The 25,205-nt window shown below is 41.2% G+C and overlaps 1 protein-coding gene across 1 annotated transcript; it reads right to left on the bottom strand.

Moving 5' to 3' along the window:
- Nucleotides 1-12,191: 12,191 nt before the first annotated feature.
- LOC115147882 (G-protein coupled receptor 4-like) lies at nt 12,192-15,408 on the bottom strand. Its single transcript, XM_029690145.1, has 3 exons — nt 15,240-15,408; nt 14,018-14,235; nt 12,192-12,734 (listed from the first exon to the last, which is right to left on the bottom strand). Exons 1-3 carry the CDS (start codon nt 15,406-15,408, stop codon nt 12,192-12,194), a joined length of 930 nt encoding a protein of 309 aa, XP_029546005.1.
- Nucleotides 15,409-25,205: the final 9,797 nt, after the last annotated feature.

The raw sequence follows: 25,205 nt of genomic DNA, 5'->3' as shown, positions 1-25,205 counted from the left end.
GAAGATGACAGAGCTGAGAATGATGTTAAAGAGTTACAGTACAGCCTATTGGAATTTGTGGTCTGTATATTTAATCATTTAATTTAGGATACCATCAACCCCACAGACCTTGGGGTTGATGGAGGGTTGGAGGGTTTGTATTTTCTCCTGTAGTTCATTCAATGTAATTGGAGAATCCAGTTGGTTCTGGTAGTCTTAAATAGTCGATTCTAAGATTAGTATTTGATCATGTATATGTTTTTGCTGTTTGTTCTTAGGGATAGCCCCCTTTTTAAAATTTTTGCCTAAAATGACATACCAAATCGAACTGCCTGTAGCTCAGGCCCTGAAGCAAGGAAATGCATATTCTTGGTACCATTTGAAAGGAAACACTTGGAAGTTTGTGAAAATGTGAATTGAATGTAGGAGAATATAACACAATAGATCCAGTAGAAGAAAATACAAAGAAAAAAAACAAACATTTTTTTTCTACCACCATCTTTGAAATGCAAGAGAAAGGTCCCAGTTCTAGCCATCACTCTGTTTTTCAGTTCTGCCCACACATTTTCTATAGGATTAAGGTCAGGGCTTTGTGATGGCCATTCCAATACCTTGACTTTGTTGTCCTTAAGCTATTTTGTCACAACTTTAGAAGTACGCTTGGAGTCATTGTCCATTTGGATGACCCATTTGCGACCAAGCTTTAACTTCCTGACTGATGTCTTGAGATGTTGCTTCAATATATCCACATCATTTTCCTTGCTCATGATGCCATCGATTTTCTGAAGTGCACCAGTCCCTCCAGCAACAAAGCACCCCCACAACATGATGCTGCCACCCTCGTGCTTCACGGTTGGGATGGTATTCTTCGGCTTGCAAGCCTCCCCCTTTTTCCTCCAAACATAACGATGGTCATTATGGCCAAACAGTTCTATTTTTGTTTCATCAGACCAGAGGACTTTTCTCCAAAAAGTACGATCTTTGTCCCCATGTGCAGTTGCAAACCGTAGTCTGGCTTTTTTATGGCGGTTTTGGAGCAGTGGCTTTTTCCTTGCTGAGTGGCCTTTCAGGTTATGTCGATATAGGACTCGTTTTACTGTGGATATAGATACTTTTGTACCTGTTTCCTCCAGCGCCTTCACAAGGTCCTTTGCTGTTGTTCTGGGATTGATTTGCACTTTTCGCACCAAAGTACGTTCATCTCTAGGAAACAGAAGGCGTCTCCTTCCTGAGCGCTATGACGGCTGCGTGGTCCCATGGTGTTTATATATGCATACTATTGTTTGTACAGATGTACATGGTACCTTCAGGTGTTTGGAAATTGCTCCCAAGGATGAACCAGACTTGTGGAGGTCTACAATTTTTTTCCCATGATGTCAAGCAAAGAGGCACTGAGTTTGAAGGTAGGCCTTGAAATACATCCACAGGTACACCTCCAATTGACTCAAATGATGTCAATTAGCCTATCCGAAGCTTCTAAAGCCATGACATCATTTTCTGGAATTATCCAAGCTGTTTAAAGGCACAGTCAACTTAGTGTATGCAACTTCTGACCCACTGGAATTGTGAAACAGTGAATTTTAAGTGAAATAGTCTGTCTGTAAACAATTGTTGGAAAAATGACTTAGGTCATGCACAAAGTAGATGTCCTAACCAACTTGCCCAAACTATAATTTGTTAACAAGAAATTTGTGGAGTGGTTGAAAAACAAGTTTTAATGACTCCAACCTAAGTGTATGTAAACTTCCGACTTCAACTGTACGTGTATTTAGATGTTTTTATATTTTTTCAGTCGTGGCAAGAAAGGAGATCCATGAACATGGACAGCATATCTAAACCTGAGTCGAGTAAAGGTAAGGAGGGCTCACCTAGGGAGCTCCTACATTGGCGGCAGGTAGACTAGTGGTTAGAGCATTGGGTCAGTAACTGGAAGGTAACTGGATTGAATCCCCGAGCTGGCAACGTAAAAATCTGTCGTTCTGCCCCTGAGCAAGGAAGTTAACCCACTATACCCTGAGTGCTGAAGTCGTGGATGTTTATTACGGCAGCCCCCTGCACCTCTCTGATTCAGAGGGGTTGGGTTAAATGTGAAAGACACATTTCAGTTGAAGGCATTCATTAGTACAACTGACTAGGTATTTCCCAACGCCTCTGAATCAGAGAGGTGCGGGGGGCTGCCTTAATCAACATATTCGGCACCTAGGGAACAGTGGGTTAACTGCTTTGTACCAGGGCAGAACAAAATATTTTTACCTTGTCAGCTTGGGGATTCAATCCATCAACCTTTAGTTTACTGGGCCAATACTCTAACCACTAGGCTACCAAACTCATCATTGTCAAATGTATCTATAACATCTGATACAAGTATTCTATATGTATTAGGTACTACTACGGTGGTAACAGGTGACCCCTACTTTAATAATCAGGTTTCATAAATGTACAGGGTTCCATTTTGACCCAAGACAATAATCCAGACTAAGAATTTACCAAAGATCAGATCATAATGAATACTAGTATTATATGGACAGAGTCAACCTGATCCCAGATCAGCACTCCTACTCTGATGGTGAATTCTCTCTCTCCGATAATCCTTTCTATAATTTCAGATTGACCCCCTGGTCTATGATTCGTAGATGTGGGTGAGTGGACTTGCAGATCTGGGACTAGCCTAGCAACAGCAGCTCTTCTCAACTATTGGCAAGGATTTATTTGACATCCAATCATCATGAGAGATGCTTTATTCTGCATTAAACACTTCTATTGTGGTCTCCCCTCAATATATTACAGGAGAGGTGAGCACCTATCAGATCCTCCTGCTGTCCTTCACCCCTCAGTGCAGACTTCTGACCATCGCTTAGGCCAGGAAGAAGTCAGCCAAGTTCATCGCCATGCAACGCACTACTGATTGAGGTAGACTGTAGTTTGAGTAGCAACTGGCTGACTGACAGGCAGGCAGACACACACACACACTCACATTTGACCTTTCTAAATGTAATTTAATGTAATAATCGTCAGAAGACGTACAATAGAGAATGATTATATTCCTTCAGGGGACAGTACCAGACACTGTAAGGGGGCTGTTGCATGTTTAAAAATGTAGCGAAGTTAATTCTTGAAAACATTATTTTCTATATTAGTTTAGGGTTTATCAAATCTTGACCTGAAGTGTGCCTTTCAACTAATCTATTTTGTTTTCCAACCTTCAGGAGACCATGAGAAGGGAGTAGGCCACCTGACCAACACCATTGCTGTGTGTGGTTAAAACCTCTCTAGGCTAGGCGTGCCGCTAGCGACCCACCTCGACAACATCCGGTGAAATTGCAGAGCGCCAAATTCAAATGACAGAAATAGTCATAATAAACATTCATAAAAATACAAGTGTTACACATTGGCTTAAAGATGAACTACTTCTTAATCCAGCCACTTTGTCAGATTTCAAAAAGGCTTTACGGCGAAAGCATACCATGCGATTATCTGAGGACAGTGCCCCGCTTACAAAAGCATACAAACATTTTCCAACCAAGTAGAGGAGTCACGAAAGTCAGAAATAGCAATAAAATGAATCCCTTACCTTTGAAGATCTTCATCTGGTTGCAATCACAAGGGTCCCAGCAACATAATAAATGGTCATTTTGTTCGATAAAGTCCCTTTTTATATCCCAAAAACTCAGTTTTGTTGGCGTGTTTTGTTCAGTAATCCACTGGCTCAAAGGCGGTCAAAACATGGAGACGAATAGATCGTAATAGTACCGGTAAAGTTCGTCGAAACATGTCAAACGATGTTTATAATTAATTCTCAGGTTGTCAATTGTCAAAATAATCGATAATATTTCAACCGGACAATAGCGTATTCAATAGAAAGGAAAAACAACAAAGGGCGCACACAGTCACGTGCACAAACCAGTACTGCATGATTCCCCAGTCCCCTAACAGAAAGGTCTCATTCTTCTTCATTTTTCAGAAAACAAGCCTGAAACAATGTCTAAAGACTGTTGACATCTAGTGGAAGCCATAGGAACTGCAATCTGGGCCCTAACCCATTAGATATTCAATAGGCTTTCAATGAAAAACCACTCACATAAAAAAATCCCTCTTCCTGGATGGATTTTCCTCAGGTTTTCACCTGCCATATCAATTCCGTTATACTCACAGACATTATTTTAACAGTTTTGGAAACTTTAGAGTGTTTTCTATCCATGCATATGCATATCCTAGCTTCTGGGCCTGAGTAACAGGCAGTTTACATTGGGCACCTCATTCATCCAAACTTCCCAGTACTGCCCCCTATCCCAAGGTTAAGTTTGCTGACGACACAAACAGTGATAGGCAGCCTATAGGGAGGTCAGAGAACTGGCAGTGTGGTGCCAGGATAACAACCTATCTCTCAATGTGAGCAAGACTGTCACGCCCCGGCCATAGAGAGGGTTTTATTCTCTATTTTGGTTAGGCCAAATTGCACCAATTTGTAAGTCGCTCTGGATAAGAGCGAAATGACTTAAATGTAAATGTAAATGTGACTAGGGTGGGCATTCTATGTCCTTTTTTCTACATTTTTGTATTTCTTTGTTTTGGCCTGGTATGGCTCTCAATCAGGGACAGCTGTACATCGTTGTCGCTGATTGGGAGCCATACTTAGGCAGCCTGTTTTCCTTTGGGTTTTTGTGGGTAGTTGTTTCTGTTGTGTGGTTTGCTCCTGACAGAACTGTTGGCGTTCGTTTGTTTCTTAAGTTCAAGTGCTTCGTATTATTAAAACTTCAATATGAACACTCACCACGCTGCATCTTGGTCCCCTCTGTCAGACGATCGTTACAAAGACAAAGGAACTGATCGTAGGCTACAGGAAAAGGCGGGCCGAACAGGCCCCCATTAACATCGACAGGGCTGTAGTGGAGCGGGTCGAGAGTTTCAAGTTCCTTGGTGTCCACATCACCAATGAGCTATCATGGTCCAAACACACTAAGACAGTCATGAAGAGGGCACGACAAAACCTTTTCCCCCTCAGGAGACTTAAAAGATTTGGCATGGGTCCCCAGATCCTCAAAAAGTTATACAGCTGCACCATCGAGAGCATCCTGACCGGTTGCATCACCGCCTGGTATGGCAACTGCTCGGCATCTGACCATAAGGCGATACAGAGGGTAATGCGTACGGCCCAGTATATCGCTGGGGCCAAGCTTCATGCCATCCAGGACCTATATAATAAGCGGTGTCAGAGAAAAGCCCATAAAATTGTCATAGACTCCAGTCACCCAAGTCATAGACTGTTTTCTCTGCTACCGCACAGCAAGCGGTACCAGAGCGGTACCGGAGATGGTGTTAAGGACCAAAAGGCTCCTTAACAGCTTCTACCCCTAAGCCATAAGACTGCTGAACAATTAATCAAATGCCCACTGGACTATTTACATTGACAACCCTCTCCCCTCCATTTGTTTTGTACTCGCTGTTTATTATCTATGCATAGTCACTTCACCCCTACCTACATGTACAAATGAGGTGCAATAGTGATACTAAATAGTAGTAGACTATGAAAAGGAAATTCTGAGACAACTTAGTGATGATGAATTTTACAAAAGACTCCCAAAGGACACTACTAATCAATTCAAGTCTCTGATCCATGATAAATTGTAAAAATTGTTGAATGAAGGGGAAATTACAAAGACAGAATATGAGTATATGAAAGTTGACTGCCCAACCACACTTGTCATATACGCTCTACCCAAAATTCAGAAGAGCATGACACTACCTATACCAGGCAGGCCCATTGTGAGCAGTAACAGATCTCTGACAGAATATCTCTACCTTTGTAGACCATTTTGTGAAACCATGGGTAGTCTCCCTCCTCACATATACTAGAGACTCAATTGATTTGATCAATTTAAAAAAAATCTGTGGACCATATATGTCACGACACCGACGGATGGTGGCGCCCCTCCTCGACCGGGCGGCGCTTGGCGGTCGTCATCGCCGGCCTACTAGCTGCCATCGATCCTTTTTGTTTCACTTTCTGTTGGTTAGGTCTAGGTAGGCACGCATCTGTTTTGGTTTAGTTATAAGTAGTGGGGGTTATTTAGTCTAGCAAGGTATGTCTGTGTTTGTGCGTGATTATTTTCGTCAGGTTGTACGTCTGGGGAACAGGTGTTTTTTCCCTTCTGCCTGTAGGTTTTGTGGCAGTGTGTTTTGGGCTGCGTCCCTACGCTGTGTTCGGGCTGTTTATGGGTATTTGTTTTACCTTGCCCTGCCCTACCTGTTTTTGGCAAGCGTGGATTATTTATTAAAAAGAAACGAGTGTTCACGGACTTGTGACTCCTGCGCCTGACTTCAACCCTCCTGCTTCCTTGAGCATTCTGACAGTATAACCTGAAAATTCTATTCTGTGTACTTTTGATGTTACCAGTCTGTATACTAACATCCCCCATCAGGGCGGCCAAGAGGCCCTCAAGTTCTTCCTCAATGAACGTCCCCATAATGCTCTACCCAGGACCAATTGTATGGTGGACTTGCCTGAACTGGTACTAACCTCCAACTATTTTCTCTTCAGAGGAGACTTCTTCCTCCAGGCCAAAGGGACAGCGATGGAGAGCACTATGGCTCCTAATTATACTAACCCATATCTGGGTATGTATGAAAAGCAGGTGGTGCTGAATCCAGACCTTAACCCTTTTCTCTCCAATATTCTCCTAATTCTGAGATATTTGGATGACATTTTTGTGATCTATACAGGCACCCAAGAATAACTTTTGGAATTCTATGCTTACCTAAACTATATGAATGAACACCCTCACTTCAGCATTAAATATGACCTATCACAAATCAGTTTTCTCGATGTGATGGTTATTAAGGACAAAACCTCCCTCTCTACAGATCTCTATAGGAAACCTACGGACAGAAATACCCTCCTTAGAGGTGAAAGCTTTATTCCACTTATTCAAAGTCTCCCTATCAGTCAATTCAGTCGTATCAGAAGAATATGCAGCTCTGATGCTGCTTATCAGAGACAGACCACAGACCTCACACAAAGATTTAAGGAAAGGGGGTACAAAGACAATTGGGTAAAACATGCCAATGATCGTTTTGAAGGACTAACACAGTTGGAAAGCTTAAAACCAAGAGCAAAAGAAAAAGCAGAACATGTCCCATCATGCTTTACCCAATACTCACCATTGGGGAAGGCATTTAAGGATATTATAAGGAAGCACTGGTACATTATTGATACTGACCCACAATTGAAACCCATTTTTAAATATCCTCCATGTATGGTTTTGAAAAGACCTCCAAATGTGAGAGATATTGTGGTTAAATCTGATTACCCACAAGAGAAAACGGAAAAATTTTTGGACAAGGTTCCGGAGGGTAATTACAAATGTGGCCAATGTGCTCAATGCAGCTTCACGTACAAATGCAACTCATTTACACACCCCCGCACAGGACAAAGATTTAAGATCAAGGGCCTTATTACCTTCATGTCCACCAATGTTATTTACATGTTGACATGCCCTTGTGGTCTGTCTTACATAGGGAAAACCCAAAGAAGCCTTTAGACACGGATCAGTGAGCACCGCAGCAATATACGGACAGGTGAGACAAAAAATCTGGTTGCTGCTCATTTTGTACAAGATAAACATCCTATTAGTTCTCTGAGATACATTGGAATAGAAATGGTCAAGATGTCACGCAGGGGAGGGGACATTGAGAGGAAACTTCTTCAAAGGGAATCTTTCTGGATTCACAGGCTGAACACACTGTCTCCTCTTGGCCTTAACGAGGAGCTTGACTTGAAAACGTTTTTATAGTTTCAATAATTCTAAATTGTGTTTTTTTTAATCCTAATTGAATTTTGAATGTGTATGGATATTACTATAAATATTTATGACATTCTCTATGTATGATCATATATTTTGATACATTGAATGTTAATATTGTGAAATTGTTATACATTTTTTACCTCCTGTTTTAGGAAGTGATGTTACAGAGTACTGCCCCTATGTATAGGACCTTCCACGCCCACCTGGGATATGGATACCTGATGAAGATCTAAGGGTCGAAATGTTGTAAATAAATATCACATGGGAGCATGAGCAGCAGTGTGCGGCATTTTCCTTTCTTTTTCCAAATGTTTTATTTCTACAATTTCCAAAAGAACCAAACAAAAACATATTTACTTTTTACGACACGTGTTTGTGCCGTTATGTGTATTAGTAGCACAATTTCTTACTTAATTGCATTATTTTTCACTTACACTTGTATATTAACTTCTCTATTGATGTTGTTTTTAAGTTTTCACAGACTTTTCTTAGTGGATGTACAATCGTCGCAAATTGAATTATGGGGAGTTTCAGGCCCCGGAGTGAACATAATTGCACACTCGTAAAGCCGACTAAAAATAAGGGCTGAGGGGCTTACGTTGCAAACTTCCCTTGCTTGGCTAATCATTTGGACCACCCCCCAAGATGGCGACAGGGGTTCCCCCAAGGGCATAGGGTGAGGGTAAGTGGAGAAGGGTGTGTCTTTTAAGTGTTTGGGCCGCAGCCTTGGTATTCTCTGAACCAGCTTCATGAGGTAGTCACCTGGAATGTATTTCAATGAACATGTGTGCCTTGTTAAGAGTTAATTTGTGGAATTTCTTCCCTTAATGCATTTGCACCAATCAGTTGTGTTGTGACAAGGTAGGGGTGGTATGCAGAAGATAGCCCTACTCGGTAAAAGACCAAGTCCATATTATGGCGAGAACTGCTCAAATAAGGAAAGACAAACGACAGTCCATCATATTTCTTGGGCCAAGAAACACAAGCAATGGACATTAGACCGGTTGAAATCTGAGATTTTGGTGAACGGATTATCTCTGCATGTGTGGGTCCCACCGTGAAGCATGGAGGAGATGTGATGGTGTGGGGGTGCTTTGCCGGTGACACTGTCTGTGATTTATTTAGAATTCAAGGCACACTTAACCAGCATGGCTACCATAGCATTCTGCAGCGATACGCCATCCCATCTGGTTTGCGCTTAGTGGGACTATCATTTGTTTCTCAACAGGACAATGACCCAATACACCTCCAGGCTCTGTAAGGGCTATTTGACCAAGAAGCAGAGTGATGGAGTGCTGCATCAGATGACCTGGCCTCCACAATCCCCTGACCTCAACCCAATTGAGATGGTTTGGGATGAGTTGGACTGCAGAGTGAAGGAAAAGCAGCCAACAAGTGCTCAGCATATGTGGGAACTCCTACAAGACTGTTGGAAAACTATTCCAGGTGAAGCTGGTTGAGAGAATGCCAAGAGTGTGCAAAGCTGTCATCAAGGCAAACGGTGGCTACTTTGAAGAATCTATAAAGAATAACCCTTGAATGAGTAGGTGTGTCCAAACTTTTGACTGGTACTGTTCATAAAATGTACTTAAGGTGTATTCAAAGTATTTGTTTTGCTCTTTATCTAATATACTAAGACTATACTGAAGTACAAAAAATGTGTGCCAATTTAGATCATTTAAATGTATTTAATATACTTAATGCTAGTAAAATACAAATACATTTAATGTATTACTTTAAAATTGCTCCAATTTAGATCATTTTAAATATACTTAGGTATATTTGTCACAGACATACTTAAATATAATAAAATATATTAATTTAAATATATTTGTTCCACTTGGGACAGCTATGAATAAGGAAATGAACAATGCACACCAGGAAAAACCTTCAGAAGCTACTTATTGTGAATTGTTATATAGCAATTTGCAAATGTCTATAGATTGGATAGCAAAGAATAGGAGAAATATGATAACTGAAAAGTTATGAATGAGACCATACTTACCACAGACCAGAGAAAGACCACCAACACACTTCGTGCTGTTCTCAAGGCCGTTGTTGCATCTCCCACCCTACAGCCTTAGCAACATGAAGGTAGTCAACTATAGCTGGTGAATTACTACACCTTATACATCAAATAAGGTAAGATCTGTCTATAGCACTGTATACACATAATTATTCATTTATTGCTTCAAATCCATTTAATTCTTACAATCCTGACTGTAGCATTGAGATCAATTATTAACAGAATATACACAGTGTACAAAACATTAGGAAAACCTTCCTAATATTGAGTTGCACCCCCTTTTGCCCTCAGAACAGCCTCAATTTGTCGGGGCATGGACTCTACAAGGTGTTCGAAAGCGTTCCACAGGGATGCTGGCCAATGTTGACGCCAATGCTTCCCACAGTTGTGTCAAGTTTGCTGGATGTCCTTCGGATGGTGGACTATTCTTGATACACACAGAAAACTGTTGAGCATGAAAAACCCAGCAGCATTGCAGTTCTTGACACAAACCGGTGAGCCTGGCACCTACTACCATACCCCCTCTGAATGGCAAACACACACAATCCATGTCTCAATTATTTCAAGACTTAAAAATCCTTCTTTAACCTGTCTCCTCCCCTTCATCTACACTTATTGAAGTGGATTTCACAAGTGACACCTGGATTCACCTGGCCAGTCTATGTCATGGAAACAGCAGGTGCTCCTAATGTTTTGTACACTCAGTGTATTGTTTATCACTAAAAACATACTATCAAACACTATATTATAAGATATCATCAAGTGTACTTACAGAGTGAAGTGGAGAGGTTTTGTAAGACAACTTACTGGCAGTATGGAAACAGGAAGTAAGTATGTGGTATACATATTAAATGTAGTCAGGGCTTATGTCATTTCCTTCCTCATTAAGACATGGTACTAGAAGGTTCCAGGCCGAATACATTGCAGATGTTGCATTGTAACTAATGGTTACGCAACACGTTATCGAGTTTCCAGATGGGCATCAGATTGCTCTATCATATATTTTTTTATAATAGTAATTTGACAATTTAAAATGCATAAAGAAGACACACCAGGCAACCAATACATTGACGAAGATTATACTCACAAAAAGTCAAAGACTTGTTTCCATTGTGGTCCACTATTCTAAGAGTGTAGCCAAAATTGCTCAATTAACTCAGGAACCACACCTGGGTGGAAGCACCTGCCTTCAATATACTTTGTATCCCTTATTTACTGAAGTGTTTCCTTTATTTTGGCAGTTACCTGTACACTGGCAATGTGAAGCATTAGACAGGCCAGATCTGGTCCAAATGGGAGATCTACACTGGGAGACATTGCTTATGGGCCAACTATGGTGAATTTTTTAAATATTTTTTTATTTAACCTTCATTTAACTAGGCAAGTAAGTTAAGAACAAATTCTTATTTACAATGACGGCTTACACCGGACAAACCCAGACGACGCTGGGCCAATTGTGCGCCGCCCTATGGGACTCTCAATTATGGCTGGTTGTGATACAGCCTGCATTCGAACCAGGCTGTCTGTAATGACGCCTCAAGCACTGAGATGCAGTGCCGCTGCGCCACTCGGGAGCCCAAAATGAAGTATAAATAAATAAACAAACACATTCTCAGAAATCACAAATGATTATTAATTATTAATGATGATAATAATACATATTAATAGTATTTATTGGCAATACAGCAGTATACATGTCCACACACAATACATTTACCCTGTGATATATCTAAATGTGTGTATTGCGGCCTACCTCATTTAAGACATGCCAGGAGTGTGCAGGCTGAACCTAATGTGTACTGCAGGGCTAGAACTAAGAACTAAGGTGAATGCACCAATTTGTAAGTCGCTCTGGATAAGAGCGTCTGCTAAATGACTTAAATGTAAATGTAAACTAAAGCCTGCACAGCAGTAGCTCTCCTGGACAGGAGTTGGTAGTTGGTAGATGGTCACCCTGTTCTTTCCCCAGAGGAGGCTTGTGGGCAGAGATATAGGAGGACAGGCTCATTGTAATCGTTGGAATGGAATAAATGGAACAGAATCAAGCACATGAAACACATGGTCCATTCCATTTATTCCATTCCAGCCATTACAATGAACCCATCCTCGTATAGCTCCACCCACCAGCCTCTTCTTCTCTCCCTCATCACATGGTTCCCAGTAAATGGCCAAGCTACAAAGTCAGAATTGGCTTTATCGTAAAACTTTCTGCCAACAGAAATGTTATTTTTGATCTTAATTTAAGGTTAGGGTTAGGCATAAGATTAGCAGTGTGGTTAAGGTTCGGTTAAAGTTAAGGTTTAAAATCAGAGATTAAGAAGAGGAATCGTAGAATTTAGCGGGCCTTCTGACTTTGTAACTTGGCAGGATAGTGATGAGCCCTATCACACTTTAACCTCGTAGGGCTTCTTGGCCGAGCTCTCCCCCGCACAGCACCAGCCAGGTACACACGCAGGCCTGTCCATCTTGGTAATATACAGCAGTGGCTCCATACTACAACTGAGATCCATGATTGAGAACACACTGATAGTCACCTGACAGCGGAACTGGACGAACGTGTAGTAGGAGAAGAACGGAACAAGAGCCACAGGAGGAAGGTAGTTGACGAAGATTATACCCAAGATGACCAGCACCATTTTGAAGGCTTTCTTCTTCACGGGGTGCATCACCTCCTTCCCGGCTACGGAGCGGCGTAGGACCCATATGATGGAGAGGTTACAGTAGATCATGAGGGCGAAGGCGAAGAGGATGAGGCCGCTGAACACCTCATTGACAGACATGACTCCCAGGATGCTCTTGGTGAGGCTGTAGGCCAGGATGAGGGCCCAGGTTACCACTGAGACACCAACACGGATCTTGTTGTCACGGATACCGGTGAACAGCACCGGGTGGACCACGGCCACGTAGCGGTCCAGACAGATACACACCTGGGAGGAGAGAGATGGAATATAACTCAGATTATAATATAACCCAGATTATAATATAACCCAGATTAATATATAACCCAGATTATAACATAATTCCGATTATAACATGACCCAGATTATAACATAACCCAGATTCAAATATGACCCAATTATAACCGTTTTTATATTTACATTTGAGTAATTTAGCAGACGTTCTTATCCAGAGAGATTTACAGAATAATTTAGGGTTAAGTGCCTTGCACAAGGACACTGACAGATTTTTCACCTAGTCTGCTCAGGGATTCAAACCAGCGACCTTTTGGTTACTGGTCCAATGCTCTTAACTGCTAGGCTACCTGACACAGATTATTATAACATAACCACCCAGGTCTAGACAAATACACATCTGGGAGGAGAGATGGAGAGGGATTAGGTTTAACCCACATTATAATATAACCCAGAATATAATATGAACATAACCCAGACTATAACATAGTAACCCAGGTTTATATAACATAACCCAGATTATAACATACATTTGGGTTATAAAGTGACCCAAGAAAAAATATATAATGTTGCATACAATGTATTTTAAAGTCCCTAATATCACAAGTTACCTCATCAACATCCACAGTTGTAAGGTCATTTAATTCACAAACCAATCTTTTCAGATCTACACAGTCAACAATCTCATGTTTAGATTTTAGATTATCTACCCACCAGGAATAGCAGTGCGGTGTCTTTGACCCCGTAGGCGAAGCATTGGATGAACCATCCAGGTTTAAACATACCCCGTATTTAACCCAGATGAAAACATAACCCAGGTCTATATAACATAACCAAGGTCTATATAACATAACCCAGATTATAACACAACCCAGATTATATCATAACCCAGATTATAATATAACCCAGGTCTATATAACATAACCCAGATTATAACTTAACCCAGGTCTATATAACATAACCCACATTATAATATAACCCAGGTCTATATAACATAACCCAGATTATATCATAACCCAGATTATGACATAACCAAGGTCTATATAACATAACCAAGGTCTATATAACATAACCCAGATTATAACACAACCCAGATTATATCATAACCCAGATTATAATATAACCCAGGTCTATATAACATAACCCAGATTATAATTTAACCCAGGTCTATATAACATAACCCACATTATAATATAACCCAGGTCTATATAACATAACCCAGATTATAACATAACCCAGATTATGACATAACCAAGGTCTATATAACATTAACTACCTAGGCCTTATTATCTACCCACCAGGAAGAGGGGTGCTGTGTCTTTGATCCCGTAGGCAAAGCGTTGGAAGTACCAGATGCCTTGGTGGCCTAGGACCAGCCTGTTGACCATGTCTATGGGCCCCATGAGGCAGAAGTAGGCGTCCATTATAGCCAGATTAAAGATGAAGATGTCAGACGTGGATGAGTCACTTTTCCTGCTGGAGATCTGCCACAGGACCAGTATGTTGCAGGGTGTGCCTGTTGTATCAATAAGGACAGTGTTAGGATGCATCCCAAATGGCACCCTATTCCCTATGTCATGCACTACTTTTGACCAGACCCCATAGACAGTAGGGACACCACTGTGTTAGTGACAGAAATATCTTTACCAAGGCTGAGTCCAAAATGGCACCCATTCCCTATATAGTGTCCTACTTTCCCTATTCCCTGTATAGTGCACTACTTTTGATCAGAGCCCTCTATACATTTCACTACTTCATAGGGCTCTGGTCAAAAGATACATCATGCTACTCCACCTACTACCACAGCATTATGGGTACTGTAGTATATCACGCTACTACATCTACTACCACATCATTATGGGTACTGAAGTACATCATGCTACTCCACCTATTACCACATCATTATGGGTACTGAAGTACATCATGCTACTACATCTACTACCACAGCATTATGGGTACTGAAGTACATCATGCTACTCCACCTATTACCACAGCATTATGGGTACTGTAGTACATCATGCTACTACACTTACTACCACATCATTATGGGTACTGTAGTACATCATGCTGCCACATAGTTTCAAAACCCAAAGGCGGAAGATTGCAAGACTTCCGGGAAGAAGACCAAGCAGATCAGGCCGGGGTTTGGGGTATGAGAAGTCATTGAGAGAAGTGAAACTTTCTTCCTTAGTTGTTCATTTTTGCAAATCTAAAGGCACAACCTAGATTCCAGCCAATGTCTTAAGTAGTTGAACATGTTATTACTCCAACTACGTGAAAGTGTCAAACTGTAACGTTTAAATTTTTGTCATAAACAACATGCTGCTACACCTGCTACCAGAGCATTATGGGTAATGTAGTACATCGTCCTACCACAACCAGTACCAGAGCATTATGTGTAATGTAGTATATCATGCTACTACACCTACTACCACAGCATTGTAGGTAATGTAGTATTTCATGCTACTACACCCACTATCACAGCATTATGGGTAATGTAGTACATCATGTACATCACACCTATGGCCAGGTTGAAGACTTTGACTCCAAAGTAGAAGATGAATCCGTAAGGGGCCACGGAGCAGACGTGGAATTGGTACCAAGGAGGCGGGGTCCAAGGTTCCGGGCTAAGGGTCGATGTTGAGTTCAGGGAGAGGTCATTGGAGGTCATCCCCGTGGAGTTAGCCATCATCGCAATGGAAGGTGTAGTCAAAGTGGAGAAGAGATTTGGTTCTAAACAGGGGGAAAAGGGAACAATTGACATGAGTTATAAATGTATAATTGTATATAATATATACTGTGTAGCTGTATATAATTGTAGAGTATATCATTGTATCTGTATTGTGTATGACAGAGTTGAGGACCAATAGACTTTGACATGCTGCCTGCTATCATCAAGCTATTATATTCCACTACAATAACTTTTGCATGTTGTCATAAAAAGTATTTTATATGATTTACGTATCTGTTCAGTTTATCGTATGAATGGATTTTCATACCAAAATAAATTGGCACAAAAATCACTCCATATTGTTGGCTGACGTCAAAAAATCACTTGTCACTTTATAAATGTAATTTCATTGTGCTTGCTGCACCTACTAAAATTGATGCTTAAAAAATCTGTTATCATAATGCATTACTCATGCAAATCAAATAGATAGTCACTTACATTTCTTCTGAGCAATATTACCACTTATAAAATTGACAAATTGCTATCAAATACAGTAAAAAAAATATTTCAATTACATCAAAATCTCACCTACCTCAACAGAGATGATACGTCCCTCTACTGGTCCTCCTCCACTCTCCTCCTTCAGTCTCAATCCCACAGTAGAACAAACTATTTCACTGGTCCTCCTCCACTCTTCTCCTTCAGTCTCAGTCCCTCAGTAGAACAAACTATTTCACTGGTCCTCCTCCACTCTTCTCCTTCAGTCTCAATCCCTCAGTAGAACAAACTATTTCACTGGTCCTCCTCCACTCTTTTCCTTCAGTCTCAGTCCCTCAGTAGAACAAACAATTTCAGTGAGTGTGTGTTTTCCGTTTCCAATCTATATGTCTAGTTAACCCTGGACTCAATGACTGTTGATTACAAACTATTGAGTCGAGCACGCCAACTGACTCCCAGTAGCAAAGCCACAGCTCTTCACTATCCTCCGTAGCAGAGCTCTCTATCTCTTTGTTGGCCCCCAGAAGCCAAGCTGTATGCCAAACCGGGCCCTTACTCCATATAGCACCGTCTCACAGGGGCCAATGCTTAATAAAGACAGTCTCCTGGGAGAGAGAGAGGTAGGGAGGGAGAGAGAGACAGTAGGAGGATGACACTTATGGATACGACCAATCTGGGGAACCTCGACAACCTCAACATTATGGCCTCTCTTTGGGGCAGCCGCAACGGAAGGTCGTGATTGGTTGATGGCACTGAACAGGGTGGGCGGTGCCTATGAAAGGGGTAACGTGATTATGTTTCGGGAAATGACTCCAAAGATAGGGGTGGGGTGTAGAGTTGGATAGATGTAATGAACAACATGGTATCCATACACTAAGCCTGCGTCCAAAATGGCACCCTATTCCCTATATAGGGCCATATGGCTCTGGTCAAAACTAGTGGACTATATAGTGAGTAGGGACGCGTCTTGGCTGTCATACAATGTAATATGTTCTCTCTCTGATGCAACTTAGAGGGCCAAGTAGACTAGGCCCTCCACACTGTCAACAGGTGATGCAAGTCAACAGTAGCGCCAGAGACATGAGAAATACAATGCAAGATCTTGCAGATAAGGCTCAGGTTGTCTTGTAGGGTAGACTCAGGTTAGCAGAAGAATGATGCCTTTAGGGGATTTAGTTCTCAACAAGTCAACATACACAAAACTACAAACACACACACACACACACACACACACACACACACACACACACACACACACACACACACACACACACACACACACACACACACACACACACACACACACACACACACACACACACTATATGGCCTATATAACAGTAAGAGAAGCTTAGGCCTAACTCAGAGAGATAGAGATATGCCGTGGCATGCTATGACACCGACATGCATATAGTCTTCCTCACCTCAAGTTGACCTGCAGTAGCTAAAGCTTAATAACAGCCACACCATAGCAAACCTTCTCAAACGTTTCTGAACTTTATTAGGGTAATATCAAAAGTAAGTCAACCCATTGTTTATAGAGAAAATACAAGGAGACGAGCAAATGTAAACCAAGGGGAAAACGTACTACCCTCCCCTGTGCCCAATAAAAAATATTTGTAAAAATATATATATTTTTAAACGTTTGACAACCCTCCCCTATTTTGGACCACCCCCGAGTACATTTTGGACCACCCCCGAGTACATTTGGACCACCCCCGAGTACATTTTGGACCACCCCCGAGTACATTTTGATCTGTCCCTTACAGTGGCATATTACAGGCAGCTACACTTCACATGATGTTTACTCACCGTTTTATAATCTGGAATAGGGCATGTCATGTACTGTGAAGTGTGTGGCCTGAATGGGTTATTGTGTATTGATCCATTGACTTTATACAGTCACTAGACTATGGCTACATATTGATTATCAGTTATTCTTAATATATATATATATATATACATTGCCTTCGGAAGGTATTCAGACCCCTTGACTTTTTCCACATTTTGTTAGGTTATAGCCTTATTCTAAAATGGATTAAAAAATAAATAATCCTCAGCAGTCTACACACAATACCCCATAATGACAAAGCAAAAACAGGTTTTTAGAAATGTTTGAAAATGTATTAAAAATAAAAAATAATAATACCTTATTTACATAAGTATTCAGACCCTTTGCTATGAGACTCGAAATTGAGCTCAAGTGCATCCTCCTTCCATTGATCATCCTTGAGATGTTTCTACAACTTGATTGGAGTCCACCTGTGGTAAAATCAATTGATTGGACATGATTTGGAAAGGCACACACCTGTCTATATAAGGCCCTACAGTTGACAGTGCATGTCAGAGTAAAAACCAAGCCATAAGGTTGAAGAAATTGTCCGTAGAGCTCAGAGACAGGATTGTGGCGAGGCACAGACCAAAACATTTCTGCAGCACTGAAGATCCCCAAGAACACAGTCGGCTCCATCATTCTTAAATGGAAGAAGTTTGGAATCACCAAGACACTTCCTAGAGCTGGCCGCCCGGCCAAACTGAGCTATCGTGGCAGCAGGTAGCCTAGTGGTTAGAGAGTTGGGCCAGTAACCGAAAGGTTGCTGGATCGATGTCCTTGAGTGGCCCAGCCAGAGCCCGGACTTGAACACGATGGAACATCTCTGGAGAGACCTGAAAATAGCTGTGCAGCATCGCTCCCTATCCAACCTGACAGAACTTGAGAGAATCTGCAGAGAAGAATGGGAGAAACTCCCCAAATACAGATGTGCCAAACTTTTAGCATCATACCCAAGAAGACTCGAGGCTGTAATTTCTGCCAAAGGTGCTTCAACAAAGTACTGAGTAAACGGTCTGAATACTTATGTAAATGTAATTTCAAACCTGTTTTTGCTTTGTCATTATAGGGTATTGTTTGTAAATGTACATTTTTTTTCATACATTTTTGAATATAGGCTGTAACCAAACATAATGTGGAAAAAGTTTGGACACACCAACTCATTCAAGGGTTTTTATTTATTTTACATTGTAGAATAATAGCGAAGACATTAAAACTATGAAATAACACATCTGGAATCATGTAGTAACCAAAAAAGTGTTAAACAAATCCAAATATATTTTAGATTTTAGATTCTTCAAAGTAGCCACCCTTCTCTCAACTAGCTTCACCTGGAATGCTTTTCCAACTGTCTTGAAGGAGTTCCCACATATGCTGAGCACTTGTTGCCTGCTTTTCCTTCACTCTGCAGTCCAACTCATCCCAAACCATCTCAATTGGTTTGAGGTTGGGTGATTGTGGAGGCCAGGTCTCCAAGCAGCACTCCATCACTCTCCTTCTTGTTCAAATAGCCCTTGTGTGTTGGGTCATTGTCCTGTTGAAAAACAAATGATAGTCCCCCTAATCGCAAACCAAATGGGATGGCGTATCGCCTCAGAATGCTGCAGTAGCAATGCTGCTTAAGTGTGCCTTGAATTCTAAATAAATCACTGACAGTGTCACCAGCAAAGCACCCCCACACCATCACACCTCCTCCTCCATGCTTCACGGTGGGAACCACACATGCGGCGATCATCAGTTTACTTACTATGCGTCTCTCAAAGACAAGGCAGGTTGGATCAAAAAATCTCTAATTTGGACTCATCAGACCAAAGGACAGATTTCCACAGGGCTAATGTCCATTGCTCGTGTTTCTTGGCCCAACAAGTCTCTTCTTATTGTTGGTGTCCTTTAGTAGTGGTTTCTTTGCAGCAATTCAACCATGAAGGCCTGATTCACACAGTCTCCTCTGAACAGTAGATATTGAGATGTGTCTGTTACTTGAACTCTAATGAACTTATCCTTTGCAGCAGAGGTAACTCTGGGTCTTCCTTTCCTGTGGCGGTCCATCACGAGTGCCAGCTTCATCATAGAGATTGATGGTTTTTGCGACTGCACTTGAATAAACTTTCAAAGTTCTTGACATTTTTTGATTGACTGACCTTCACGTCTTAAAGTAATGATGGACTGTGTTTCTCTTTGCTTATTTGAGCTGTTCTTACCGTAATATGGACTTTTTTTTACTAAATGGGCTATCTTCTGTGTACCTTGTCACAACACAACTGACTGGCTTAAATGCATTAAGAAGGATAGAAAGTCCACAAATTTCCTTTTCACAAAACACAACTGTTAATTGAAATGCATTCCAGGTGACTACCTCATGAAGCTGGTTGAGAGAATGCCAAGAGAGTGCAAAGCTGTCATCAAGGCAAAGGGTGGCTACTTTGTAGAATGGCAAATATAAAATATATTTAGATTCGTTTAACACTTTTTTGGTTACTACATGATTCCATATGTGTTATTTCATAGTTTTGATATCTTCACTATTATTTTTACAATATATATATACAGTTGAAGTCATAAGTTTACATACACCTTTGTAAAATACATTTAAACTCAGTTTTTCACAATTTCTGACATTTAATCCTAATAGAAATTCCCTGTCTTAGGTCAGTTAGGATCACCACTTGATTTTAAGAATGTGAAATGTCAGAATAATAGTACAGAGAATGATTTATTTCAGCTTTTATTTCTTTCATCACATTCCCAGTGGGTCAGAAGTTCACATACAGTAAATTAGGATTTGGTAGCATTGCCTTTAGATTGTTTATCTTGGGTTAAACGTTTCGGGTAGCCTTCCACAAGCTTCCCACAATAAGTTGAATGAATTTTGGCCCATTCCTCCTGACAGAACTGGTGTAACTGAGTCAGGTTTGTAGGCCTCCTTGCTCGCACACGCTTTTTCAGTTCTGCCCACACATTATCTATAGGATTGGGGTCAGGGCTTTGTGATGGCCAATCCAATACCTTGACTTTGTTGTCTTTATGCCATTTTGCCACAACTTTGGAAGTATACTTGGCGTCATTGTCCATTTGGATGACCCATTTGCGACCAAGCTTTAACTTCCTGACTGATGTCTTGAGATGTTGCTTCAATATATGCAAATCATTTTCCATCCTCATGATGCCATCTATTTTGTGAAGTGCACCAGTCCCACTGCGCCAAAGCAGCCCCACAACATGATGTTGCCACCCCCGTGCTTCACGGTTGGGATGGTGTTCTTCGACTTGCAAGCCTCCCACTTTGTCCTCCAAACATAACAATGGTCATTATGGCCAAACAGTTCTATTTTTGTTTCATCAGACCAGAGGACATTTCTCCAAAAAGTACAATCTTTGTCAACATGTGCAGTTGCAAACCATAATCTGACTTTTTATGGCAGTTTTGGAGCAGTGGCTTCTTCCTTGCTGAGCGGCCTTTCAGGTTATGTCGATATAGGACTCGTTTTACTGTGGATATAGATACTTTTGTACCTGTTTCCTCCAGCATCTTCACACGGTAATTTGCTGTTGTTCTGGGATTGATTTGCACCTTTCGCACCAAGGTACATTCATCTCTAGGAGACAGAACGCGTCTCCTTCCTGAGCGGTATGACGGCTGCGTGGTCCCATGGTCTTTATACTTGCGTGCTATTGTTTGTACAGATGAACGTGGTACCTTCAAACGTTTGGAAATTGCTCCCAAGGATGAACCAGACTTGTGGAGGTCTACAATGTTTTTCTGAGGTCTTGGCTGATTTCTTTAGATTTTCCCATGATGTCAAGCAAAGAGGCACTGAGTTTGAAGGTAGGCCTTGAAATACATCCACAGGTACACCTCCAATTGACACAAATTATGTCAATTAGCCTATCCAAAGCTTCAAAAGCCATGAAATCATTTTCTGGAATTTTCCAAGCTGTTTAAACACACAGTCAACTCAGTGTATGTAAACCTCTGACCCACTGGAATTGAATTATAAGTGAAATAATCTGTCTGTAAACAATTGTTGGAAAAATGACTTGTGTCATGCACAAGGTAAATGTTCTAACCGACTTGCCAAAACTATAGTTTGTTGACAAGAAATTTGTGCAGTGGTTGAAAAATGAGTTTTAATGACTCCAGCCTAAGTATTTGTAAACTTCCGACTTCAACTGTATATATATACATTATGACATGTTTTATCCAGGTTTGGAAGTTACATCATACTAAACATGAGGAACACAAGTATGAGCTACACCCGCCATAACATCTGCTAAATATGTGTATCTGACCAATACAATTTGATTTGTTTTTAGGGTCATTTGAATTACACCAATTACACCAGTTCTTGGAACTAATAGATATAATTGAATGTTATGGAACATCAGAACACCATTACAATGCCAGGGGTGGCAGTTGTTATGGCGGGTGTAGCTCATGCTTGTGTTTCTATGCTCCCTCCCTCTCTCTTTACACCCTACCGGAACTTTCACCAAAGATGAATACATTCCATGGCACGTGAAATTACTTGATCAGCTGACCTCAGCGGGCCTCTGTTGCTATGTTGTCTATGTGTGGACAGCTACCTCGCCGTGTTTCACCCACTGTTCTTTCAGAAAATCAAGAAGCCCAAGTTTCATCTGTCTGTGTTTTTCGGCGTGTTCCCTAGCATGCTTCATACTGCCTCTCGTTGAAGTTTGCGAATGCCTAACGCAATTGGATGGTCATCATCCTCCTCATTGCCATGGCGATCACTTCAAACTGCAACATACTGGTCCTTAAGTCCCTGAGCCAATCAGGTCCAGGCAGACAGGAGTTCCACCCAATCAAAAAAGCAGGCCTTTAAAATGTGCTGACTGTTTTTGTGTTGATTAGCATTCACTACATTCAACCCCTGGTTGACTTTGTGTTAAGGTTCTGTATCAATACGTTGCAGCCCTACTCACCACTGACCTGCGTGGTCTACACGGTGCTCTCTATAAGCAGTTTCATTCAGCCTCTGCGTTATCTCATCCGGACCAGGAAACTGCCCAAGCTGCCGTGTCAGCGTTTCCCCGCTGCTCAGAGTTAGACGCAATCTTCCCTTCCTAAGACTGTGATAAAAGAGAAGAGAAATCCTGTCTCTTTACAATCCTGGGTTGTTATCGGGAGGTAGACCTGTGTCATGTTTATTAAGCACCAAACGGAAGAAAATGGACTGAAACAAAAAACGACTATCATGAACTTGTCCAATAGGAAACGCTTTCTTAAGTTTTCGGTTGCAAAAAGTTTTGATGTGTTCATTAATGAAAGAGACCCTAATAATATTGCCTTCAAAATTATGTTTGTTGTCAAAGGATTTAGTTAAGTTGAGTTTATTAATTCAACCATTTAAAAAAACAAGCACACATAAAACCTAAAAGCCATACATGCACATGAATAAAATCATTGAGGATAACATACAATAAAGTCTGGGACTTATTTCCATTGTGGTCCTCTTGAGACAAGATGGCTATACAAGATCGAACACAGTATGGCAGTGAAATAATAAAACAAAAACATAGAAGAACATCTATCTCATCATTCCAGTTACATCATAGGGGTTATTTATATGGGCACAGAGGACATCAAACATATTTTTTACTTCATTTTTAAAGCTGTCCAGAGAGGACGTTGTTTTTATAGGAAGAGGCAACTCATTCCATTCTGAGGCTCCAGTATACAAGAAAGTACCTTTCCCAGCATTACTCCTGAACCTGTATAAGCACACATCAGCAACACCTGATCTGGTGCTGTGATTGTGTGCATCCCTAATACGAGGAAAGTAATCACTTAGATATCTGGGCGCAGGACCATAAATACTCCTGTAAACCAAACCTAGTCTAATCTGGGACACCCTAGCCTCAACAGGCAGACAGTTTAGTTCCTGAAAGCAGCTCCTGCCTATGTGAGTATGTGGACTCACCTTCAATACTACCCTGATCAACTTATTCTGTGCTATCTGGAGCTTCCCCTTCATAAGTTTAGATAAGCCCCCAAACCTGGAAGTACTAGCATAGTCAAAATGGGATTGAATGAGGGCAGTAGCTAGCACTTTCATGGTGTCCTTATCAAGCAGCTTGGACTTTCTAGCCAAAAACTTAGTCCTGGCATTAACCTTCCCTAGCACCTTATTGGCCATGCTCACACCTCCGAAGCTTCCATCAAGGATACATCCCAAGTAGCTAACAGAGGTTTTAGTAGTCAGCACCTCACCCTCTAACTCCACTCTGATTTCAGACAACCTACACAATTTAGGTCTGGATCCAAAAATAATTGCTTCAGTTTTCCCTAAGTGCAGAGATAGCTTATTATCTCCAAGCCATTTGCTAATGTTAGTAAGCTCTGTGCTAAGTATGCTCTCCAACATAGTTTTACTTTTGTGAGACACCAGAAGTGTAGAGTCATCAGTATAAAGAAAAAGACGGCAAGAACAAGCATCTTTCATATCATTAATATACAATAAAAACAGCAGAGGCCCAAGCACGCTCCCCTGCGGAACGCCACAACTCATTGGTTTTGCCTGAGACAGTGAACCATTAACCTCTACTACTTGCTCTCTTCCTGATAAATAGGACTTTACCCAGCCTAGAGGGATACTGCTTAACCCCAGTGCCTCCAGTTTGGAGATTAGGAGACAGTGGTTAACTGTATCAAAGGCACTTAAATATATCCCTTAAATATATCTTTAAAAATCTTCCTTGTGCAAAATGTAATAAAATCATCACTGATTCCATAGACTATTACTCCACTCTGCGATATTTTAGATTTATAAAGGATGACATGTCTTTTAAGCCCTTTCACCTGTTTGGGGTACTGAAAGAAAGGAAGCCATGACAGAGTATCGAGATGAAGCCATGCTCCGGGTTGAAGTTTCCCCTAGATAAAGATCTAGGATCAGCTTCCCCTCCCTCAATCCTATCATTAACCATCTTTCTGTTTCTCTAGTAACCATGGAAAGAGTATTGAGATGAAGCCCCAGTCTTTCTGTTTCTCTAGTAACCATGGAAAGAACATTGAGATGAAGCCCCAGTCTTTTTGTTTCTCTGGTAACCATGGAAAGAGTATTGAGATGAAGCCCCAGTCTTTTTGTTTCTCTGGTAACCATGGAAAGAGTATTGAGATGAAGCTCCAGTCTTTCTGTTTCTCTAGTAACCATGGAAAGAGTATTGAGATGAAGCCCCAGTCTTTTTGTTTCTCTAGTAACCATGGAAAGAACATTGAGATGAAGCCCCAGTCTTTTTGTTTCTCTGGTAACCATGGAAAGAGTATTGAGATGAAGCCCCAGTCTTTTTGTTTCTCTAGTAACCATGGAAAGAACATTGAGATGAAGCCCCAGTCTTTTATGTTTCTCTGGTAACCATGGAAAGAGTATCGAGATGAAGCCCCAGTCTTTTTGTTTCTCTAGTAACCATGGAAAGAACATTGAGATGAAGCCCCAGTCTTTTATGTTTCTCTGGTAACCATGGA

The sequence above is a fragment of the Salmo trutta genome, chromosome 14 (assembly GCF_901001165.1).
Source record: "Salmo trutta chromosome 14, fSalTru1.1, whole genome shotgun sequence".
NCBI lineage: Eukaryota > Metazoa > Chordata > Actinopteri > Salmoniformes > Salmonidae > Salmo > Salmo trutta.
The sequence above is the reverse complement of the archived record's forward strand: the minus strand, read 5'-3'. Positions and strand labels throughout refer to the sequence as shown.